This window comes from Mytilus trossulus, chromosome 4 (genome assembly GCF_036588685.1).
Source record: "Mytilus trossulus isolate FHL-02 chromosome 4, PNRI_Mtr1.1.1.hap1, whole genome shotgun sequence".
NCBI lineage: Eukaryota > Metazoa > Mollusca > Bivalvia > Mytilida > Mytilidae > Mytilus > Mytilus trossulus.
Genome location: NC_086376.1, coordinates 18358197 through 18381396, shown reverse-complemented (window position 1 = coordinate 18381396; position 23200 = coordinate 18358197). Strand labels below are relative to the sequence as shown.

The 23200-nt window shown below is 31.9% G+C and overlaps 1 protein-coding gene across 4 annotated transcripts in view; it reads left to right on the top strand.

The window, feature by feature from the left end:
* The first annotated feature begins 10378 nt into the window (after nt 1–10378).
* Nucleotides 10379–23200, top strand: part of LOC134714808 (GON-4-like protein) — a 75589-nt gene continuing 62767 nt past the window's right edge. Inside the window, exons 1-8 of one of the 4 annotated variants that reach the window (XM_063576390.1) lie at nt 10379–10495; nt 16852–17443; nt 18049–18283; nt 19458–19610; nt 20655–20783; nt 21014–21169; nt 22021–22131; nt 22392–22566. In XM_063576390.1, the coding sequence (XP_063432460.1) occupies nt 16905–17443; nt 18049–18283; nt 19458–19610; nt 20655–20783; nt 21014–21169; nt 22021–22131; nt 22392–22566 (1498 nt within the window). In that variant the 5' untranslated portion in view covers nt 10379–10495; nt 16852–16904. Of the gene's footprint in view, nt 10653–16851; nt 17444–18048; nt 18284–19457; nt 19611–20654; nt 20784–21013; nt 21170–22020; nt 22132–22391; nt 22567–23200 lie in introns of all 4 variants that reach the window. The other 3 variants (XM_063576389.1, XM_063576388.1, XM_063576391.1) reach the window with 3 other exon arrangements.

Genomic DNA, 23200 nt, shown 5'->3' with positions numbered 1-23200 from the left:
ATATATTTGACATACATCTTAATAAATCTAAGTCCTCTTCATTTTGCCACATAAGTAAACTTTCTTTGAGCATCTTTTGCTGTATTTGGTATCTATGACTTTTTACATGTCTATTCCGTTTTCTTTGGTATGATCTAACCCTGTAGGCTTCTGTGAAGACAGAAATAAGATTATATTAATATCATATTTTTATACGACCGCAAATTTTGAAAAAAATTTTGTCGTATATTGCTATCACGTTGGCTTCGTCGTATATTGCTATCACGTTGGCGTCGTCGTCTACGTCGTCGTCGTCATCCGAATACTTTTAGTTTTCGCACTCTAACTTTAGTAAAAGTGAATATAAATCTATAAAATTTTATCACAAGGTTTATGACCACAAAAGGAAGGTTGGTATTGATTTTGGGAGTTTTGGTCCCAACATTTTAGGAATTAGGGGCCAAAAAGAGCCCAAATAAGCATTTTCTTGGTTTTCGCACTATAACTTTAGTTTAAGTGAATAGAAATCTATGAAATTTTGACACAAGGTTTATGACCACAAAAGAAAGGTTGGGATTGATTTTGGGAGTTTTGGTTTCAATAGTGTAGGAATTAGGGGCCAAAAAAGGGCCCAAATAAGCATTATTCTTGGTTTTCGCACAATAACTTTAGTTTAAGTAAATAGAAAATAATGAAATTTAAACACAATGTTTATGACCACAAAAGAAAGGATGGTATTGATTTTGGGAGTTTAGGTCCCAACAGTTTAGGAATTAGGGGCCAAAAAGGGACCCAAATAAGCATTTTTCTTGGTTTTCGCACCATAACTTTAGTATAAGTAAATAGAAATCTATGAAATATAAACACAAGGTTTATGACCATAAAAGGAAGGCTGGTAATGATTTTGGGAGTTTTGGTCCCAACAGTTTAGGAACTTTGTTTGATTTCATCAAAATTGAATAATTGGGGTTCTTTGATATGCCGAATCTAACTGTGTATGTAGATTTTTAACTTTTGGTCCCGTTTTCAAATTGGTCTACATTAAGGTCCAAAGGGTCCAAAATTAAACTTCGTTTGATTTTGACAAAAAATTAATCGGTTGGGTTCTTTGATATGCTGAATCTAAAAATGTACTTAGATTCTTGATTATCGGCCCAGTTTTCAAGTTGGTCCAAATCGGGGTCCAAAATTAAACTTTGTTTGATTTCATCAAAAATTGAATAAATGGGGTTCTTTGATATGCCAAATCTAACTGTGTATGGAGATTCCTCATTTTTGGTCTTGTTTTCAAATTGGTCTACATTTATAAAGTCCAAAGGGTCCAAAATTAAACTTAGTTTGATTTTAACAAAAATTGAAATCTTGGGGTTCTTTGATATGCTGAATCCAAACATGTACTTAGATTTTTGATTCTGGGCCCAGTTTTCAAGTTGGTCCAAATCAGGATCTAAAATTATTATATTAAGTTTTGTGCAATAGCAAGTCTTTTCAATTGCACAGTATTGCGCAATGGCAAGAAATATCTTATTGCAAAATATTGTGAAATAGCAATTTTGTTTTTAATTAGAGTTATCTTTCTTTGTCCAGAATAGTAAGCAAGAAATATCTAATTGTAAGAATTTTTTTTATTTGGAGTTATCTTTCTTTGTCCAGAATCAACTTAAATCTTTGTTATATATACAATATACAATTTATATTCACTTTTTACTACCAACTGATAAATTAAAATAATCTTTACCATTCAGTGATAACAAGCAGTTGTTTTACATCTTAATATTTTATGATGTATTTAAATGAGTAGTAATTGTTGCAAACTCCATTAGAAATTTTAATTGAGATTAGTTTTGGAATAAGGGAAAGGGGGATGTGAATTAAAAAAATTGGGTTCAATTTTCTCATTTGAAATTTCATAAATAAAAAGAAAATTTCTTCAAACATTTTTTTGAGAGGAATAATATTCAACAGCATAGTGAATTGCTCTAAGAGAAAACAAAATTTTTAATTTCATTAGAACACATTCATTCTGTGTCAGAAACCTATGCTGTGTCAACTATTTAATCACAATCCAAATTTAGAGCTGAATCCAGCTTGAATGTTGTGTCCATACTTGCCCCAACCGTTCAGGGTTCAACCTCTGCGGTCGTATAAAGCTACGCCCTGCGGAGCATCTGGTTTGCATGTGTTTTAGTAAAATCTTCTCTTTAGTGTGGTTGTTTAGGTATATGGGAATAGTTATCAATACTGTATAGTTTAAATTTATAATTTTGTAAATTTGTTTTTGTCCTTGTGGTAGTCATCAAAAGAGGTAATTTTTTACCAATTTTTTCAAGACTTTAATACAATTAAATATTTCTACTGAAGATATGTACTTTTTATATGAACAATTCTTTTGAAATACTGTAACTGATTCAAAAATATGATTACATGTAAAGATAAAAAAACAATTTTTAAAGATAAAAAAAAAAGCGAAAACAACAACAACATTGGTCTATATATGCTTAGCAATTAGATTTTTTTACTAGCATTCTTCCAAAAACACACAAATATGTATAGATCTTTTACACATATAACACCTAGCAGCGGACTAGCCATGAACATCTACAATGACGTTTACATTACTTTAGTAGTGATCAGTGCATTACCTATTCAATATTTCAAAACCAAACAGCCCTTGATTGTTCTGAAATTGCCCAGTTTTTTGTTTTAACTTTCTGGTAAATAATTTTGAAAATAAAGACTATCCCTATAAAACATTGAATAGCCTGTATTGGTTACTATCAGAGCAAAATGAATTTCCATATTGAGTGACAGACAGTCTCATCAAGTAAATCGTTATGTCATTGCACACCAAAGAAATAATATTATTCTGAATGATTAGATTTGCAGTTTATAAAGTAAGTTTAATGTTCTGTGGTATATTTCAGTAGTTATATTGTAATTTATGTAGTTCTGTGGTATATTTCAGTAGTTTTATTAACTGTAATTTGTGTAGTTTTGTGGTATATTTCAGTAGTTTTATTAACTGTAATTTATGTAGTTTTGTGGTTTCTTTCAATAGTTTTATTAACTGTAATTTTTGTAGTTCTGTGGTATATTTCCACAGGCACTTGTCTCGGAATTTTTTTCTCCTATATACCTTAATATAACAATTTTTTTTCTGAGACAAGTGCCTGTGTATATTTCAGTAGTTTTATTTTAAACTGTAATTTGTGTAGTTCTGTGGTATATTTTCAGTGTTCTGTGGTAAAAAGACACCTCCAGTGACATGCATTTACCTACAAAGAATTCACTTCAAATTTCTTCAATATTTTTTGAGATGTTTGCCACTGGACGTTTAAAGATACAGCAAAATTAATTTATCATCATCTGTCTTGTACATTAAACTCGTCAATTTTAATCTTCCTATTGTCGCATCACGTTATCTAAATCTACTTTTTAGTGTTGCTGTTTATGTATATAGAAATTTTCTTGAATAAGTCGTTATATATAGTTTGATCACTTTTTTTCTGACCTAATTGTGATTTTTCAAATTCCGAGATCTTGAGCACAAACTATTGTTACATATATAGTTGCTTATGTAACAAATATCAAGTGTCAATGGTTGATAATGTGTTCCTGTAGTACATTTCAAATTCTCAGGCGTGGTGTTTATATTCTGCAACTTGAAATAGTACTGACTTCTCCCATATAGATTATCTTTAAACAAATAATAGATGTCTTTATCTTATCTTACCCTTTTCTCGTATACAAAGTTTGAGACACGCACAAAAAAAACAAAGAGCAGAAAATAACCACAAAAAAAACACAAAAAAACAGGATTGCCTATTGAGTTGAGATACTGGAATTGAATGTGACGGGGCGCTCCAGTCACGCTTCAGTGATTCCCTATATAAGCATCCCAATTTTTTCCACCAAAGAGGGGTGACCCAGGCCCCCTGGATCCGCCTATGCTTTTTCGCTGTATAACTTGAATTCTTCCGGAGTGGGTCATTAAATATAGACAGATTTTATTACATAAGATCCTGAGACTCAAACTCAAAGCCACGCGTACATCTGCCTTAAATTTCACCCTCTTAATTGTCCAAGCTCTTCCACGAAAACAGAAACACCCTTAAGTTAAGTTGACACATTTATCAAATTTCAGATTTAATACAATAGATTTACAATACGTCGGGACGTGTGTGAAAGAACATCATACAAACCACGTACCTTTTGATTCAAACTCTCCCTTGTATCCTTTGAAAGTGTCCATGGCAATAAGAGCTATTTGCATTGCAAACACTATCATCTGAAATAAGAACATGGTTATCATGAGAATTCAATATAATTTATAGAGTACCAACAAATAGAATCGACTACCAAGTAAGTTATATGAAAATCTGATTAAGACATTGCTAAATGGGAGTCAAGAAAAGAGAAATACTAGTAACACAAACTCTAAAACATTCTAGTGGCTGATTTTGTTCCAACAGGCAGTGTCATTCCGTGTCAAATCAAATAAGACGACTGATATGAAAAAAACACGCTATTAAACAATGTAAATACAAAATTAATATTAAAAAAGTGGGGTAGGTGTAAAACAATTTCAGAAAGACAACCATAACCTTGGACAAAGTTCACCAAATAAAATAATAACAACGGGTGAATAAAAATAATTTTGTTGTAAAGTAAACAAGGATAATATATTTTACGAAATAAATAATTTGGTTGTTCATAGTCCGAGATCAGAAGTGAAAATTTATCGTAAAACATAAGAATAAAAAAAATGGTATACATTAAAAATAGTGAGACGAGATATAAATCTAAATAAGTAAACATGAAATAACAAAAATGCATTGAAAATTGTGTGAAGAAGTCAAATTAACAAGAAAGTACAATTTTTGAGTACTCTCAGTTACTAAAAGCTATAGTTATAAGTCAAAAACAATTAACAATAAAAAAAAAATCATGCAGCAGAGACTAAAATCAACTAAAACACATCCTAGGGATTTAACGGTGTTTCAACGTCAATCGCAATCAAGCTCATTCTCCTTGTTTTTATGTAAATGATAATGCCTGAGAATTTCTAACCAAGAACGATTTGGTTATCCAAAAGATTATAAGGTAGTACATATTCCCAGGACTTTTCCCATGTCTAGTTTAGTACAATATATTATATGGTTCTTCTGTCCCTTACATCTTCTTCAGTGTATAAACAACAACACTTCAGGATAGTGCAGATTACTTGTTGTCTTTTGTTTTTTATACAACAAAAAAACAACAATCCTTTAAATTGAGGATGGAAATGCATGTACTCTTTGAATTTCTTTTTCAGTATGCTTCTAGCTCTTTTGAACTAAATCAAAGTACAGCTAAAATCTTTTTCAGTGTATTTACAAAATATCAGGAAAGTGAAAAAACTAGTTCATACAACATAAACGCTTCGGAGAAGAGGAGTATTAAATAAGATCGCGCGAGTACCACAATTTATTCATAGAAATCCTTGTGAATTTTGCTTTTAATATCATGGCTTCTAGTCCTTTTGAACAAAAAGAAAACTTTTTTTTTTGTAACTTATTCACCTCCCGTTTTTTGACGGAAAATGGTCGTTATATCTTTTACTTTCAGGGAGATAGGTTAATTCATATTTTCGTATTTAAAAAAAAAAAATTGGGGGGGGGGGGGGGGGGGAGGGGGCTGTTGGCTAGAATGAAAAATTTGGTCCAGCATTTTTTTAATCTCTTTCCTCCCTTTTTAGCTCACCTGGCCCGAAGGGCCAAGTGAGCTTTTCTCATCACTTTGCGTCCGGCGTCTGTCGTCGTCCGTCGTCGTCGTCGTCCGTCGTCGTCCTGCGTTAACTTTTACAAAAATCTTCTCCTCTGAAACTACCAGGCCAAATTAAACCAAACTTGGCCACAATCATCATTGGGGTATCTAGTTTAAAAATTGTGTCCGGTGACCTGGTCAACCAACCAAGATGGACGCCATGGCTAAAAATAGAACATAGGGGTAAAATGCAGTTTTTGGCTTATAACTCAAAAACCAAAGCATTTAGAGCAATTCTGACATGGGGTAAAATTGTTTATCAGGTCAAGATCTATCTGCCCTGAAAATTTCAGATGAATCGAACAACCTGTTGTTGGGTTGCTACCCCTAAATTGGTAATTTTAAGGAAATTTTGCTGTTTTTGGTTATTATCTTGAAAAATATTATAGATAGAGATAAACTGTCAACAGCAATAATGTTCAGCAAAATAAGATTTACAAATAAGTCAACATTACCGAAATGATCAAATGACCCCTTTAGGAGTTATTGCCCTTTATAGTCAATTTTTAACCATTTTTTGTAAATCTTAATTATCTTTTACAAAAATCTTCTCCTCTGAAACTACTGCGCCATATTTAACCAAACTTGGCCACAATCATCATTGGGGTATCTAGTTTAAAAATTGTGTCCGGTGACCCGGTCAACCTACCAAGATGGCCGCCATGGCTAAAAATAGAACATAGGGGTAAAATGCATTTTTTGGCTTATAACTCAAAAACCAAAGCATATAGAGCAATTCTGACAAGGGGTAAAATTGTTTATCAGGTCAAGATCTATCTGCCCTGAAAATTTCAGACGAATCGATAGTCAATTTTTAACAATTTTCATAAAATTTGTAAATTTTTACTAACACTTTTAACTGAAACTACTGGGCCAATCATTATAGATGGGGATATATGTACGCAGCAAGAATGTTCAGTAAAGTTAGATCTACAAACATATCACCATCACCAAAACACAATTTTGTCACGAATCCATCTGTGTCCTTTGTTGAATATTCACATATACAAATGTTCCAAGGTGAGCGACACAGGCTCTTTAGAGCCTCTAGTTTTTTTAGTTTATCCTGACTTTTTTTTTACATAAATTGTCATCCTGCTTTTTTTCAAATTTTTGTTTACTCAAAATTCTTGATTTCTCATTTTTTTTCAAATTTCATCCTCATACAAATCAAATGGTAGCTCCCTACGGGTCCCAACCAATATATAGCTATACTAAATAATCATTTACCGTGAACCTTACCCTATATATCACCTTACCCCAGCATATTTTACGTTAACTATAACCATAAATAAACATCAATCCTAAGGAAAAAGAAGGCCGAAATCAGTGTCCTTAATTTTGAACTAGTTATCATCTCAAAAACATAAGACATTAATGTTAAAGTGAATGAATGAAATGGGACAACTTACCTTTACTCTGGGAACTTTTACAGACAAGTAACTTACATTTGTACACTGTAACTACGTGACGTTATATTGTGACGTTTTAAAAAGAACCGCACTTTTTGTCAATCAACAAATTTATTTTTTCATCGGATTTTTAGGAGGAGGGTTACGCTCGGGTCACTATGCATACGGAAAATTTGTCGGCGATATGCTTCCTGAAAGCAAGCAAATAAAAATAAGTAAACTTCTTCTAAATGTGGACAAATTAAAGAATTTTCCTCAGAAAAAAGTACATGTACATAACTTGTATAATAAAAACTATCCATTTAGTTATAAAAAACATATGCATAATTTTTTTTAATTTGAGGCTTCTTATGACTTTAAGGAAAAAAAATTAATTCTAGAAATTTTTGGCTCCTCAGAGGTGTACATCCTTAATGAGCTCTACTTAAAAAATGAAAATTTCAAACCCCTTTTTCATCCCAGGGAGAAGGGTGGGGTCATTTAGTGCAAAACATTCAAACTTATCAGATGGTTAGGTTGTCGCATATCAAATGAAAGTCCATAAAGAGTGCATTTCCAATATCAAATTGACGTCCCCAAAAATGGGTTGGTGGGGTTATTGAGTGCAAAACATAAATTTTCATTTAAAGGTCATGATGTATACAAATGAAATATCAAATGTTGACCTCCAAAAATTAGTTGGATGGGGTTATTAAGTGCAAAAATCAAATGAAAATTAGATCATCATCAAGTCTACATTACATATATATCATACTTCGTCAATCTCAAAAATGTAGGCGGATGGGGTCATTAAGTGTAAAAAAAGAAAAGTTATGCTAGTCGTATATCAAACGAAATGTCATACAAAGCACATTACGAAAACATCACTTTAACAGGAAAGACCTTTCAATTGGTTTACAAACAATTGAGATACTAGTTTTTTTATTCTTTTAATCACAATACATATATTGTTGTCGGCTCTAATTCTGACCAATGCTAACATACTAAGGGAGCTACCATTTGATTTTTATGGGGGGGGGGGGGGCTAGGGGCTAGGATGAAATTTGAAAAAAAATAGGCAGGACAGGAGTTTTGAGTAAAAAAAAAAGGCAGGATGAGACACTTGCAAAAAAAAAGGCAGAACGACAATTTAGGTAAAAAAATGTCAGGATAAACTAAAAACAAAAAAGGCAGGACGGAACAGAGTGAAAAATAAAAAGGCAGGACAGAGATTACAGCTAAAAAAATGCAGGACAAATTTTTTCTTTTTTTGGTTGTATATTGGTATCGCGTTGGCGTCGTCTTCTGCGTCGTCGTCGTCGTCTTCGTTTTGGTTTTCGCACTATCTATAAAATTTAAACACAAGGTTTATGACCATTAAAAGGAAGGTTGGGATTGATTTTGTAAGTTTTGGTCCCAACAGTTTAGGAATTAGGGACCAAAAAGGGCCCAAATAAGCATTTTCTTGGTTTTCGCACTATAACTTTAGTTTAAGTAAATAGAAATCTATGAAATTTTGACACAAGGTTTATGACCACAAAAGGCAGGTTGGGATTGATTTTGGGAGTTTTGGTTTTAAATGTTGAGGAATTAGGGGCCAAAAAAGGGCCCAAATAAGCATTATTCTTGGTTTTTGGACAATAATTTTAGTATAAGTGAATAGAAATCTATGAAATTTAAACACAAGGTTTATGAACACAAAAGAAAGGTTGGGATTGATTTTGGGAGTTGAGATCCCAACAGTTAAGGATTTAGGGGCCAAAAAGGGGCCCAAATAAGCATTTTTCTTGGTTTTCGCACCATAACTTTAGTATAAGTAAATAGAAATCTATGAAATTTAAACACAAGGTTTATGACCATAAAAGGAAGGTTGGGTATTGATTTTGGGAGTTTTGGTCCCAACAGTTTAGGAATAAGGGGCACAAAGGGTCCAAAACTAAACTTTGTTTGATTTCATCAAAAATTGAATAATTAGGGTTCTTTGATATGCCGAATCTAACTGTGTATGTAGATTCTTAATTTTTGGTCCCGTTTTCAAATTGGTCTACATTAAGGTCCAAAGGGTCCAAAATTAAACTTAGTTTGATTTTCTTAACAAAAATTGAATCCTTGGGGTTCTTTGATATGCTGAATCTAAACATGTACTTAGATTTTTGATTATGGGCCCAGTTTTCAAGTTGGTCCAAATCAGGATTCAAAATTATTATATTAAGTATTGTGCAATAGCAAGACATTTTCAATTGCACAGTATTCAGCAATAGCAAGAAATCTTCAATCGTACAGTATTGTGCAATAGCAAGAAATTTTCAATTGCACAGTATTGTTCAATAGCAAGAAATCTTAAATTGCACAATATTTTGCAATAGCAAGTATTTTCAAATGCACAGTATTGCGCAATAGTAAGAAATATTTAATTGCACAATAGCAAGAAAATTTTAATATTCTTTGAAAATTTGAGTTATCTTTCTTTGTCCAGAATAGTAGTTGAATTAACCTAAATCATTGTTTTATACAATATACAGTGTATTTTCATTTTTACTACCAACTGATAAATTAAAACAATCTTTACCATTCAGAAATATGTTTAGAGTAGTTTGACTTACAAGAACACACAGTTTTGTATATTATGTTAGATTTTATATGGAATACCACAGATTGTTCATTAATTAATTTGTGTATTGTTTGAAAACTGTACTGTTGTTTGTGGTTTTATTAATATGAAAAACTAAGCATTAAAGCAAGCACTTGTTTTTACATTTTAATATTTTAACATGTATTTAAATGAGCAGTTATTGTTGCAAACTCTATAAGAAATTCGAATTGAGATCAGTTTTAGTTTTGGAATAAGGGAAAGGGGGATGTGAAAAAAAATGGGGGGGGGGGGGGGGGCAATTTTTCTCATTTCAGATTTCATAAATAAAATCAAAATTTCTTCAAACATTTTTTTGAGAGGATTAATATTTAACAGCACAGTGAATTGTTTAAAGGCAAACAATTTTTTTTAAGTTCATGAGACCACATTCGTTCTGTGTCAGAAACCTATGCTGTGTCAACTATTTAATCCAGCTTGAATGTTGTGTCCATACTTGCCCCAACCATTTAGGGTTCAACCTCTGCGGTCGTATATAGCTGCGCCCTGCGGAGCATCTGGTTTTAAATTCTAATCGGTACTTAGTCATACCAGATTTTGGTTGGTTAGAGTTATTTCCCCTGTTTCTAAAAATGGCGCATTTTCGGGGAAATTTAACTGAAGTTTTTGACTGATTTGACAGAAGTGCAGAAATGAATGCACATATTCGATATCATTAAGACTACAATGGGTAAAGGTGATTTCAAATTATTCGTGCAAATAATATAGAAGCTGCACATAATCCGAGGTATTTGAACCGAATCAAATTTCACTTTCAAAACACAGCGTCTCAGATCTGGTTTGTTTACATCCATGGGATAATCAGAAACATCAAGGGAATATCAAAGGTACCTACAAAAAGTTAAATACAAATATATCAAAGTATAGTGCTGTCTACAATGCTATATCAGGGGCGTAGCTAGAAAGAAACGAAGTGCAAGCAACTACCGCCGAGCGGAGCGAGGCGAAAAAATTTTGGGACCCTTTTATGCAGGAAAATGTTTTTTTTCGGTTTTCGGTCATAGGACAGTTGATAGAGGAGCTTCATGTAGATAGGACTTATAAACAATTTATGATTGTAAAACTATTTATAAAGCTTCTGAATAGAGTAAATCATGGTTAATTAAAAACATAAACTACACATTTTTCTGATACAGAATTTACTCGAAATTGTCAAAAATCTGGGTTACACTAATGTCCTGACAATGTCCTGACAATGACCTGACAATGTCCTGACAGAAATGAAAATGCTTAATACTTTTTTATTATTGGAAGGATTTACTTGAAATTTGGAATCAAGCAAGATTAGAACTTATATTTAATAAATAAAATTAAAAAAAAATTAAAAGATATTTTTAAGAGTTAGAAAACTTGACCTGACCAACTTGACTTTGAAACTACTAATGTCCTGACCAATATGAAACGGCTAAAAAATGTTTTATTATTGACAGGATAGACTTCAAATTCGATACCAAGGAAGATTAATACATTTGATACAAAAATATAAGAAAAAATAAGAAAACAAATATTTTCAAAAGTTAGAAAACTTGACCTGACCAACTACGTACTCCCGTGACTAATGTCCTGACCGATGTAAAATGCTAATAACGTTTTTGTTATTTGAAGGTTCGACTTCAAATTTAATGTCAAGGAAGATTCTAACATTGAATACAGAGATATAAGAAAAAATAAGTAAATCCTTCCAATAATAAAAAAGTATTAAGCATTTTCATTTCTGTCAGGACATTGTCAGGTCATTGTCAGGACATTGTCAGGACATTAGTGTAACCCCAAAAATCTGCTCTTCGGGTCTAGGCAGAAACGAACTTCTCTATTTATTTGTCGGCAATATTCACACTATTCCGATGAATATGCAGTTATGCTAGCGATGATAACCTGTCATTGTTCATTAGTGATCGTACATTTGATTTCAACAGACGTAGTACATAGATCTCCACGGTAGCACTCGCGAGATGTTATAAACCAGTGTACGTGTTCGCCTTTGAGCGACCTCACAATTGAATTCGTCAAAATTACATACCAGATCAGTTTCGTATGTCTCTGACAATGTTGAGATTTGTTCGTTTGTTATATTTCCTAAAACAGGAGGAAGAAGATACGACACAGAGAAGCGATTTTCTGATAATACCAGACGCGACTTCACTCTCCAGTTCCATTATCATAGGCATTCGATTTTCATATGGTCTATAAACACAAAATATAATGAAACTTTCCAATAATGTTTGGCGTGTTTGCAGGATGAGTGGCTCTGGTAGTCCGTCGAACACATCGCCATGGCATAATTTCAACGATATCGAAGGGTTCTGATAAATCTCATGCCGATTTATACATCTCATTCCAAACAGATAAACCGTACTCTGTAAACTGTGCTCCGAAACTACATGTGTTAGACTGAGTATAACTAATTCATATCTTGTAAAAGATACAAGTTACACTGTCCGATTTTGTCATGTAGCAGCATGATCTTCAATAAAACTTCTATTCTGAAACCAAATGCCGTTATTTAATGACATTTCATAAATTAAAAAAGTGACAACATATGTGTTTCCTTTAAAATTTAATTTGTAATTTTTTAATTTTGCAATATTTTTTTTTGCATGCCGAACCGATGTGCACGCAACTGCGTGTTGGCGTATAGGGAGCTACGCGCCTGTATATGGACCATAATTTGCTATTGGGCTCCGTTTCCTATAACTATAGAAAAGTGATAAAATGTGAATTACTGTAAGAAAAGTTGCAACTACATGTAAAGATGCCATTATTTTTATCAACATACAAGTGTATGCTACACTTCCCTAGAAAAAAATTTAAAATATACGAATTTCAAAGATTCTACAACCGTATTTTTGTGTCGTTTCTCGCGTTATTTATTGCTTCCGAAGAGCATAACGCTGACTGATTTATAGATAATCGTCACCGGCAAATTCGTAACTTTTGCTTTCAAATAACAAAGAACATCGACCAATAAGAATAGTGGGAAGAAAATGCCGAGAACTATAAGTATTTATGTAGCAGATGTAAGAACAGTGGCGTGATTTTTGCGTCCGATTTCATAACGCAATTTTTAGATGATGTAATCTGCTTTGTTGTAATATAATTCTTAAAAACAATATGCAATTATGAACTCTCGCGAGATGTTCAAACAGGTAAATCCGAGATGATTTACATTCTTGTTTTGATCTTCGTAATAATTAAGTAAGAAAATTACGTTGCCGTTATGCGTTACATTTCACACGAAACAGAAGTCCAATTATTTATTAAAATTGTTTTTGTCTTTAAGTTCTAACCATTTCCGGTCATACGTGAAACATGTGACTAGCATGTGATCACGCCATTACGGCCGGATGTACGAAATACTAGGTCTAAACATTGTTTTTGTTTCCAACGGGATGTTAGCAAACATAATCTGTAGACTTGTTTCGTCTTGTTTAAAAGGGGAAAATACAATTGTCAAAGAGATTGCACCGGTGGTCTGTTATTTTTTCTATGTGCATAATGTTACATACGATCCTGTGTGAAAATAAATGCCCAATGACTTGACAAAATCGATTTCATATTTGACAGACGTTAGAACACACTTCGTTTCCCGATAATGACGTGAAGAGTCCTTGGTAAAATCAATCGAAATTACGTCTCTTATCATTGTACCAATGCTCGTTGGATTGATTTAACTTCAGCAGTAAATATTACTGGATATTTTAGGTGAATAAATATAATTTAATAACAAATACATGTTAATATACCGTTACACTTGGAATGTACAAAGTTGGAATCCTGTCACAGTTTTTAATTAATATTTTTTATTCATGTTCTGCAAACACTTATCAGAAACGCAATAAATTTGTCAAAGGAGAAGTAAACTTTTAGCATGCATGACTTGAAAGGAAGTACTTTATTGATTTTAGTCCACTAAAGTAGGTTAAAATGTGGAAACCCTGTAGATGGTGTACATGTCACAAGTATCACATTGTGTCTATTTTAAAGATTTTAATTCCAAGTTGAAGGATTTTTCTTTACTGGATTTAAAGAATGTTACATTGCCAATGATTTGGAATAAATTGTATATATTAACTGGAAAATCAAAACCAAATATAAATACATTTTTTTTGCTTAAACATCATGATTCAACGATTATGGTATCCTGTATCAATGGAGAAAATATGGAAAATTCTGAATAAAATGTACTAATTGTTTTCAAAACAAGCACATATTTAGGAGTTTTATAATACTGTTACATTTAAGATGGATTTTAAGAAAAAGTATACTGTTCAGATTAATTTAAGCAGATTTTGCAATAAAATAAAACTAAAAAAATGCTTTCGGTTTCTTATGGTTTCCTGTCAGGTTTAAAAAAAACTTTAATATAACATTGAAAATAGATTTTAAATATTAACATGAAGCAAGTAACACTAGTAATGGTGTTTATTTATGCCTTTTGAATTATATTGTGCAAAATAAAGAAAATAAAGATTGGTTTCCTGTTTGGTTTCATGTCACGTAAACGGTGAATCAAAATGTATTAATTTTTTCTCGAAAAACTCAATTGTTCCATTCATACTATTCTAACACCAACACAACCCACTAAATAAAAGTTTAAATTTTAGAACTTATAAAAAAGGATACAAAAAGAAACCAAAGGCCGAATACCAAATTATGGTCCATATGTTCATGATGTTAGCAGTGTATGTATGGCAAATCTGACAACAACAACGCATATCCAAGTGTGTTGATAATTCGTTATCCTATTTTTTTCTTATTTTTTCTGTAGCTTTAGCTTTCATTTTTTATTACCATGCTTTGTCAAGCTTGGTAACTCATAATTGTTTGTCAGTAACTTAATGTACGATGCTGTCCCATAACCTTCTGACCTTGTTTGTTTATATTTATTTTTCAATTGCGTCAAAATCATGTGATGTCAATTCGTTCTACCCAATCAAATTGCTCTACTGTCAATTCGGGGATTTCTCAGTCTACGGCAAATACGATATTTCTGTGTGGGATATTACTTCAAAATAGTTTGCAATAATTTTGGGTTTTATTCAACAGGAAAACTCTTTTTTTGCCATCCCTTTTGACATCAATGGAATTCTGTATGAATATTTACCTACAGTCATGATGGTCAGAATATCAATCTTTTTATAATGAATAAAAAGTAATTCTATGAAAAATAAATGTAAATTGTTTTTCATTAACCTACATGACCTATTCTAGCTATATTCCTGTACAAAATTATGGCATAGACATTGTTTTTTTTTATTTAGTTCTCCTTTGATTTTGGTTTGGCTTTTTTCACTGGAAAATCACATAAGACGTAAGGAGCATGTCATTTTAAAATTCCTAAAAATACGATTTGCTTGACCTGTATTGCCTGCCACAAGATTGATGACACTGAATGGAATGTACTCAAAGCAATGGAGGCCGGAAGTGGGATTTTGTGAAGTTCTAGAATGCTACACATTCGGAAGTCGGATTGAAACGGGCATTAGAAAATTGGCATTTTTTAGCAATAATTGAGAACAACAATGAAAACTTACCTTAAGAAATGTTTTTTTATTCACAAGTGCAGAAAAAACATATTCTGCTCTGTTTTTATACGCCGGAACTTGAAGTAGCGTAGTGACGTCAATGCAGAGTTTCCCCGTGTGTTAAGTTCAAACACAAATACCTAACGAACTGACAAGATGAACGATTTTAGACTACAGTAGGATATAAATAAATTAAATGCTATTATTATGCTTATGTCTCAAGCAACCAACAACAGCTAGTATAGAAACCCCAGATGTAATAGCAGGAATACTTCCACTGGGCCTTTAAAGAGAAGAAGCCAGTATAAGACAAATTGAAAAAATAAAATCATATTAAATCACTATCCCTTTTAATTTTTTAAACAAATTTTTGAAGATTGGAAAATATAAATGAACCTGAAAAAATAATCTCACCAATTGAAAGAATACAGTCTGAATACATGAAGAGGTCAACAGAGATTGATTCTGATTGTATAGAGTCTCAATTTGAATTCCAAGGTTAGCAGCCTCAAAATCACCACCACAGTATTTGAAAAATCTCAGAAGTTCAAAGTCTAGATCAGAGGAACAAGCATTTCAGGGAAAGACTGTTATTTTGGAAAAAATACATTAACTAAAAAAAATACAACAATAGCTTTCACTGATGCTTCCTGCAAAGGAAACCCAGGTCCATGTGGGGCTTGGGCAGTTATTTGAATACCAAACAGCACAGAACATGTGGAGTTATATAAAAAAGAAGATGTGGTATGATTGCCAATGAGACAATCCACAAAAGACCAAAATGAAACAAACATTAACAACTATAGGTCACTGTACGGCCTTCAACAATAAGCAAAGCCCATACCGCAAAATGAACGAAAAACAAATATGCAACACTTAAACAAACAACAACCACTGAATTACAGGCTCCTGACTTGGGACAGCCAGTTTCCAATAAAGGATCTATTTTATTAGGGGAATTAGAAGCTACCAAGCTGGTAATAGATTTTCTAGCAAAAAAACACAGAATCTATCAAAATTTTCTCAGACAGCAATTGGAATTCTAACTTTAAATTTGATATCGGAAAATTATAATTGTAAACATTAACAATTGGTCAAATTTTATTTTATACAAATAATTTGGAATTGCAGACATTGACTTTATTGTGAAATTATATATCATTGGTTAAACAATTTGACAGCAGCCTGAAGTATGCCCTTTTTGATAAAGTAAAATATTTTTCATGCCTACCAAACCTTCAGTCTGAAGGTATATTATAGTCGTTAAAAACAAACATATAATATTATTATTTTTAAGGTTGGAATGGCCTTATATATTTTAGAATGAAAGACATTTAATTTAAAAAAAATAGTTTTCAGTTGACATTTACACAGAACATGAATTATTCAACATCCAGTCAAAACAAGGCACCAATCATGATCTTCTTGGCAAAAAGTTGTGTCATCAATAATCCAGAGCCACTTATTAAAAATATTTACATGTATTATTTTTCTTTTGCAGACACTCAGCTGACAATAATAATTAAGTGGTGTAGTATTTAGGAGTAATCAAAGATGTCTGCTGATAAAAGTAACAGTATTGTTCAGGAAGGTGGAGAAGAAAATATTGGAAAGAAATCTGATATGTTGGAAGTAGATAGCAAAGCTGATACACCACTTAAAGACATATCTGATTCATCATCTCCATCTATTGGTACACCACCTCAGGTGTCAATATCATTAGAAACTCCTCCCCAAGTGACCATATCATCAGCAACCCCTCCTCAGTTGTCCACATCATCTGAAACACCACCTCAGACTTCAAAAGAATTCTTGTTTACTCCACCAAGTCAACCCCCTCCTAAACCATCAAATTCTAGCATGTCCAGTTCTCACAACACTGATGAGGACAATCTTGATTTTATTAAAGAACAGCTGAACTTTTTAAATAATGAGAGTGGAGAATTAGCTACACCCATTCACAAATCTAACAAACAGAAAAGACAGGACCTTGCCAGAAAGCATTACGATCTAGCAGGAAAGAGAAAAGAATTCAGATCACCTGTTAAACAATTTCTAAAGCTTCACAATAGAGGAATCAAAAGAAGCCCACAGTATGTATATTTGTTTGGTTAATGGCACTATATAGTTGTACATGTATATAATATTTAAAAGTGTTATAAATGTACCATTGGTAGCAAAAAATAGTGACATATTAACGAGTCTATATCACTACACTTTGTGACTCTAAATGCAGATTCAGTAGGTACAAAAGAGGTATCAATTCTATACAAAAATTAAATACTGCCACAGCAATATTTCCTCTTGATTAAATATGTTAAATGGTTATTATTATACCATGCCAAATCACTGAAGAAAGGGGCAACCACTGGATTAAATTATGCAATGTTTCCTTGTTTTACTAATCTACTTGATTTGTATATAAAAATTGCAAAACTATTTGTGGAAACTTTTTTTTTTAAAGTTGAAATAATTAAAAAAGGAACAAAAAGATTTTTTTGTTTTTTTGCACAGCAGTAAACATGCTGAATAAATTGTTCTGGTCTAAAGTAAACAAATCTAGACCACAGTTGACTGCAAATATTCAGCTTTATATTCATTACTGGTTAGCCATGTGTGTTGTTGGGAAGTGATCTTATTAATATGTACCTCATATTTATAACTATTATAATCAAAGTAAAATATTTTTGTATTTCAGAAAAATCAAACCAAGAAAACCAAAAAGAGTAAGACGTTCTATTGGATTTGCAGAGAAATCGCCTGACAAGGGCCATAACTCTAGTGGTGCTGAGGCTGATACATCTGAGGATGACTCATCCGACGATAATTGGAAAATAATTGATGATAGTTCAGATAATGAAATAGACAAGGCTTTAGAAGAAAATGCTTCAAGACAAAATCTGACTGTTGTCAATGTCAAGAATATATTACATGTAAGGGTATTATCAGCTTAGGGCTATGACAAGATCAAATGTTTGTTGCCAGATGGATAGACACTATTTTCCCCCTCCCCCTCCTATACATTTATCACTCAAAATGCATTACTGTATTCATGTTGTATATCAGGTATTTTTTATCAGGTTATTTTTGAGATTTAGGCCTTAGACGAGACATTCTACATGTGGCAATGCCTAGATGAATGCATTTAAAAGAACAGTGAAATATTATGTAGGGTAAATTTTGCAGTAAAATAACATTTGCAAAATGAGCAAAAATTTTACTTACAAGAAAAAATGCCAATATAAGGTATTTTTTGAAAAAATATTTCTATCTCATTTCCCCTAGATATTAAAAGCAGGTGCATTCCTAACCTTTTCCTACCAATTAATTATAGAATTAAAAAAGAATGATATGTCCATAAGAAATCAATCATATAAAACAACCTGTTAAACATCCAAAAGACATCTAGAGGTCAGAATATAGTATTCAAAATTAGACAGGTGTTTGTACAATGTGTCAAACACTGTAGTGTCCAAAATCTATATAGATTGTTTATTTAATGAATTAAATCACAAATGCTTGGTGGTCTTTTTTTTTTTTTATAAATTTCAATTAACTAGCAGATGAATATAATAACAGGACTTTGGCATGGTTTATATGATACCAAACAAAACAAGGAAAAGTCAATAAGGGTGGAATCAGAAAAAATGAAGATTTTAACATATTGGGGCATATTGTTTCCCCCATTATATTTAGGAAAGTAAATTAAATGTCAAACCAACAAGTTCAATACCAGCTAACTTGCAGCCAAATTTCATTTAGATATCTTGTACCAGCCAAAAGTTTTATTAAAAAAACATGTCAAATTTGTCAGGAGTGTGACGCTTTTTGTGTGACAGGATTTTTTTTTAATAATTTACATGTTGAGTAAAAATTATTATGATGAATGCATGTATATGAAGATGGTTTATAATATAAGTAAAATAGCAGGTCAAATTTTTGTTTTCTCTTTGATTCAACTTTGTGATGAATGTTGAATATACAATAACGTGACAGCAACCCACTAAAACCTGAAATATATTTATCCATAAATTTAAAGATCTTTCATGAGTGCAATGTTAAATGCTTCTTTAGACAATATTGTATTTTTACATTAATTTATTACAGCAAGTTATAACTAATGAAGATGTGGTTGCCATGGTTAAGAATACCTTACATGATATGACAGAGGAAGACTCAGAATCGTTGCTAGTCCCTGCTACATATGAACCAAAAATGACCAGGTCAAAGTTTAAAGAAGTTCTGGAAAAAGATGGAACAGTGAGTTAAAGTTCAAAAAATAAATCATAGAAGATTTTTTAGTTTTGTTTTTATGATTGATAATCCACCTGTGTTTTGATGTTGAAGTTGCACTACCAGTGATATTGTTTGCCTTAAATTAGTGGAGAATAAAGGCTTTTTTCCCTAGAGAAGAATCCCAATTTGAAAAAAAATTGGCTTAAAATTATTCCCAACAAGACAACTTTTTTCACAAACAGTGCAGTCTCAGTAGTAAGTGGGCATGATAACAAACTGAAAAACACTCATTAATACATCTGGTATGCCTGAAATGACTATATGAGCAGTATTTTAGGGTCTATTTATGTATCCTTTCTGACAAAAAGGGGTCTTATTTCAAAGGGGGTAAGTAAGTTGAAGTTTCAGTCAAATTCATGGTTTATTCTAAATTTCCCAATTTGATTAAAATTACGCATATTTTCCCAATAAAAAAGGGTAGAGGTAGTTTTTACAAAAGCCAACAATATCACTGACTACATGTAATGTTTAATTGTTTTTTTCAAACTCTCCACAGTGAGCAGTCTATCAATGTCCATTCTGAATTTCTTATTTGTAGAATTGTTTAATACAATGTATATGTATCTGCTTCTGTCAATAGCTAGCACTCACAAGTATAAATCATTACAAAAAACGTCCACTACAATAGAACACTTGAGAAATCTGAAAATATGAAACTGGATTCTTCATTATTCATTGGAAACCAAATTTCATGGATTTAGTTGGTAAAGGTAAATCTTGATAGATGTTTAACGAAACACAAGCTTTCTATAGGTTTGTATGCAGACTTTTACAAAACCACAAAATTTAATATTCACCACAACACATTTTTTCTTACATCCACTAATGATGTTTGCACGAAAAAATAATCAAAGCCGCAGTATCCAGACTCTATTCTAATGTTAAACAAGATGTTGTAGCTTAGTTCTTTGATTGGAAATATTCACACTTTTCTCTGAATACTACATTATGTAATTTTAGAAGGAAAATGTATTATACTTGTTATAGAACTTTGAATTTGTTTGACAGATACATCATCCCTGGCCATTATCTCCTTTGAAAAAGAAAGAAAGATTGACCACATCATTCTTGGACCTTCCTTTACCTGATGATGACGAAGATGGGGACGATGAATATAATCCTGAGAAAGAAATAGAGGTAAAAGTAGTTAAATTTATCATAGGACAAAAAATGTGTCTAAAGATAGTGATGTTCAAAGTTCTAATATGGATTGAAGAGTTAGATTTGCACTATGAGATATTAATTTAAAGTTTGAAGACCATTTCTATTTTATTGTTTTGCAAATGATATCTTTTTCACTGTAAGGAAGGCAATTATATCAATTAATGCATCACTCAATCAGTGACATTTGATTTTTGTATTAATAGTTGGGTAGTTATAGTGATGAAGATAGTGAGAGTGTAGCCTCATCCCAGGTCAGTGACTTGGGGTCACCACGACCTTCAACGCCAGCAACACCATCCTCTGCCATCAGTCGTTTCTCAGATTTAGACAAGACTCCCAGTGTTCAAGGGGATGATGAAGTAAGTACATGTATAGGGAGAACTTCTATATTTTATGATAACACATCTCTAATTTTCATGTTATTTTCACATTTTCTGACCGCTGTGAGAAAAATATTTCTAATCTCTTGTGAAAAATTTCTTCTCAGCAAATGGTTGGTCGAAATTTTATTGTGACGTTAAATTTTCTTTGTTTCTTCTGAATTTTCCATTGTGACATCATGAAAAAAGGCGACATTGCCTGATGACGTCACATAAAAAGTACACAACTTTCTTCAAATCTTTGAAAAAGAGGGATACAAATCATTAGAGAAACAGATTCCACCACTATAACTCGTGTATTATAATATTGACAGTTAAATTTTAACTATTTTAAAAGCTCGGCAGAGCCTCTGCTTAAAATATTAAAATTTAACTGTCTCGAATGGAGAAATATCGTAAAACACTTGTTGCAGTTGTGGAATCTATATTTCTATGCTTCCTGATAACACATAACTTTAAAGATTAACAGTTTGTAGGCAGAAGTTATTCTGATAGTCCTAATCTATATGATTACTGGTATACAAATTTCTAAATTATAAAAAGTCTCAATATAATAATAATCTGTATGAAAAAGAATACATATCATGTATATGAAAAGGAATACTAGTGAACATACTCTGACATTCACAGTAAACAGAGAAATTAAAATTATGGATGTCACTGTTTAGATTTTTATGTATTGTAGAAACAAACTCGTTCCTTGATATTAACATAAAAAATCAGGCATTGTAAATTGTAAATTATCAGTAAGCAATAGTAAGAAATAAAACCTGTTACTTTTGAATTATTTGGAAAAGAACAAATCACATAGTTCCTTTATTATCTTATAGCTGAAAAGTCCTATGGGTCCACCAACAAAGCTCCCAGTGTCAGCAACAAAGAGCATGCTAGGAAAAAGATATCACATGGCTATGGCAGAGTCTGATAGGAAGGCTAAGCAGGTAAATATAGGATAGAATTATGTTAAGTTTTATGATCTACCTACATGTAACCCTCTTTGATAGAATTACATTCTTTATTTACAGATGGATTTTTGTTTATTTGCTGCAGGTGAGGGACTATACTTGCAAATCTAGCTTTAAGATTAAATGAGGAAATTATCATAAATGTTGGGAAATTTAACATTATATTTTATGTGCTTTACAACATTGTGTCTTTCCATGATTTTATGTTAATATTTGAATATTTTTAAATTTGACAGGCAGAAGAGGAAACCATTGCTTTAAGAACCAGATCCAAACTTTCTTTGCATGATACCAGTTTATTAGAGTTAGAGTCAAACTTTGTGGCACCTGATATAACCTGGGACATGTATGAAACCTCTTGTGATGACAAAGATTGGATGACTTTTTTAACAGGATTACAGAAAATACCAGGTAAGTTACTTTAGGAATCACTTGGGCCAATTTTGATTCCTCCATCTCGGGTAAGTGGAGTTTGTCGATGATATTTATAAATAAAACAGATTTTTTTATTTTTTTTCTCAGAGCGAATTTTTCTCACAATTTTTTTCACTAACAAACTTTTTTTGTAAAGCATACAGGTTTAGAAATTACATTAAACATAATGTAGTTTTTGTTTAATTAATACTCTGTAAGATACTTAGTATTTTTTTCACTTCCCTTTAATATGATAGCCAACTTGATGGAAGAGTTTTGACTTCAATTTGGAATGTTGTGCACATTAACGCTGATCTTTAAACTAGAGTCATCCTGAGTTGGACTAATTGCAGTAAGCCTTGTTAAAAAACTGAAGCTTAATGCATTTGATTAAAAATTAATGTAATCTTACAATATACATAGCAGATAAAAAGCTCAATAAAGCTGTGTATGTAAAGGTCAAAATATATATAAACATGAAATTATACCCCATCTCTAGAAAGGGGATTACATTTATATATATATTAGTAAATTTGGAAACTCTTGTCAAGAAGTGCTATATATTTTAGATTTGGTATCAATGAGACAATATAATATTGTGGAGAATCTTTTGAATTAAACCAAATAAAGA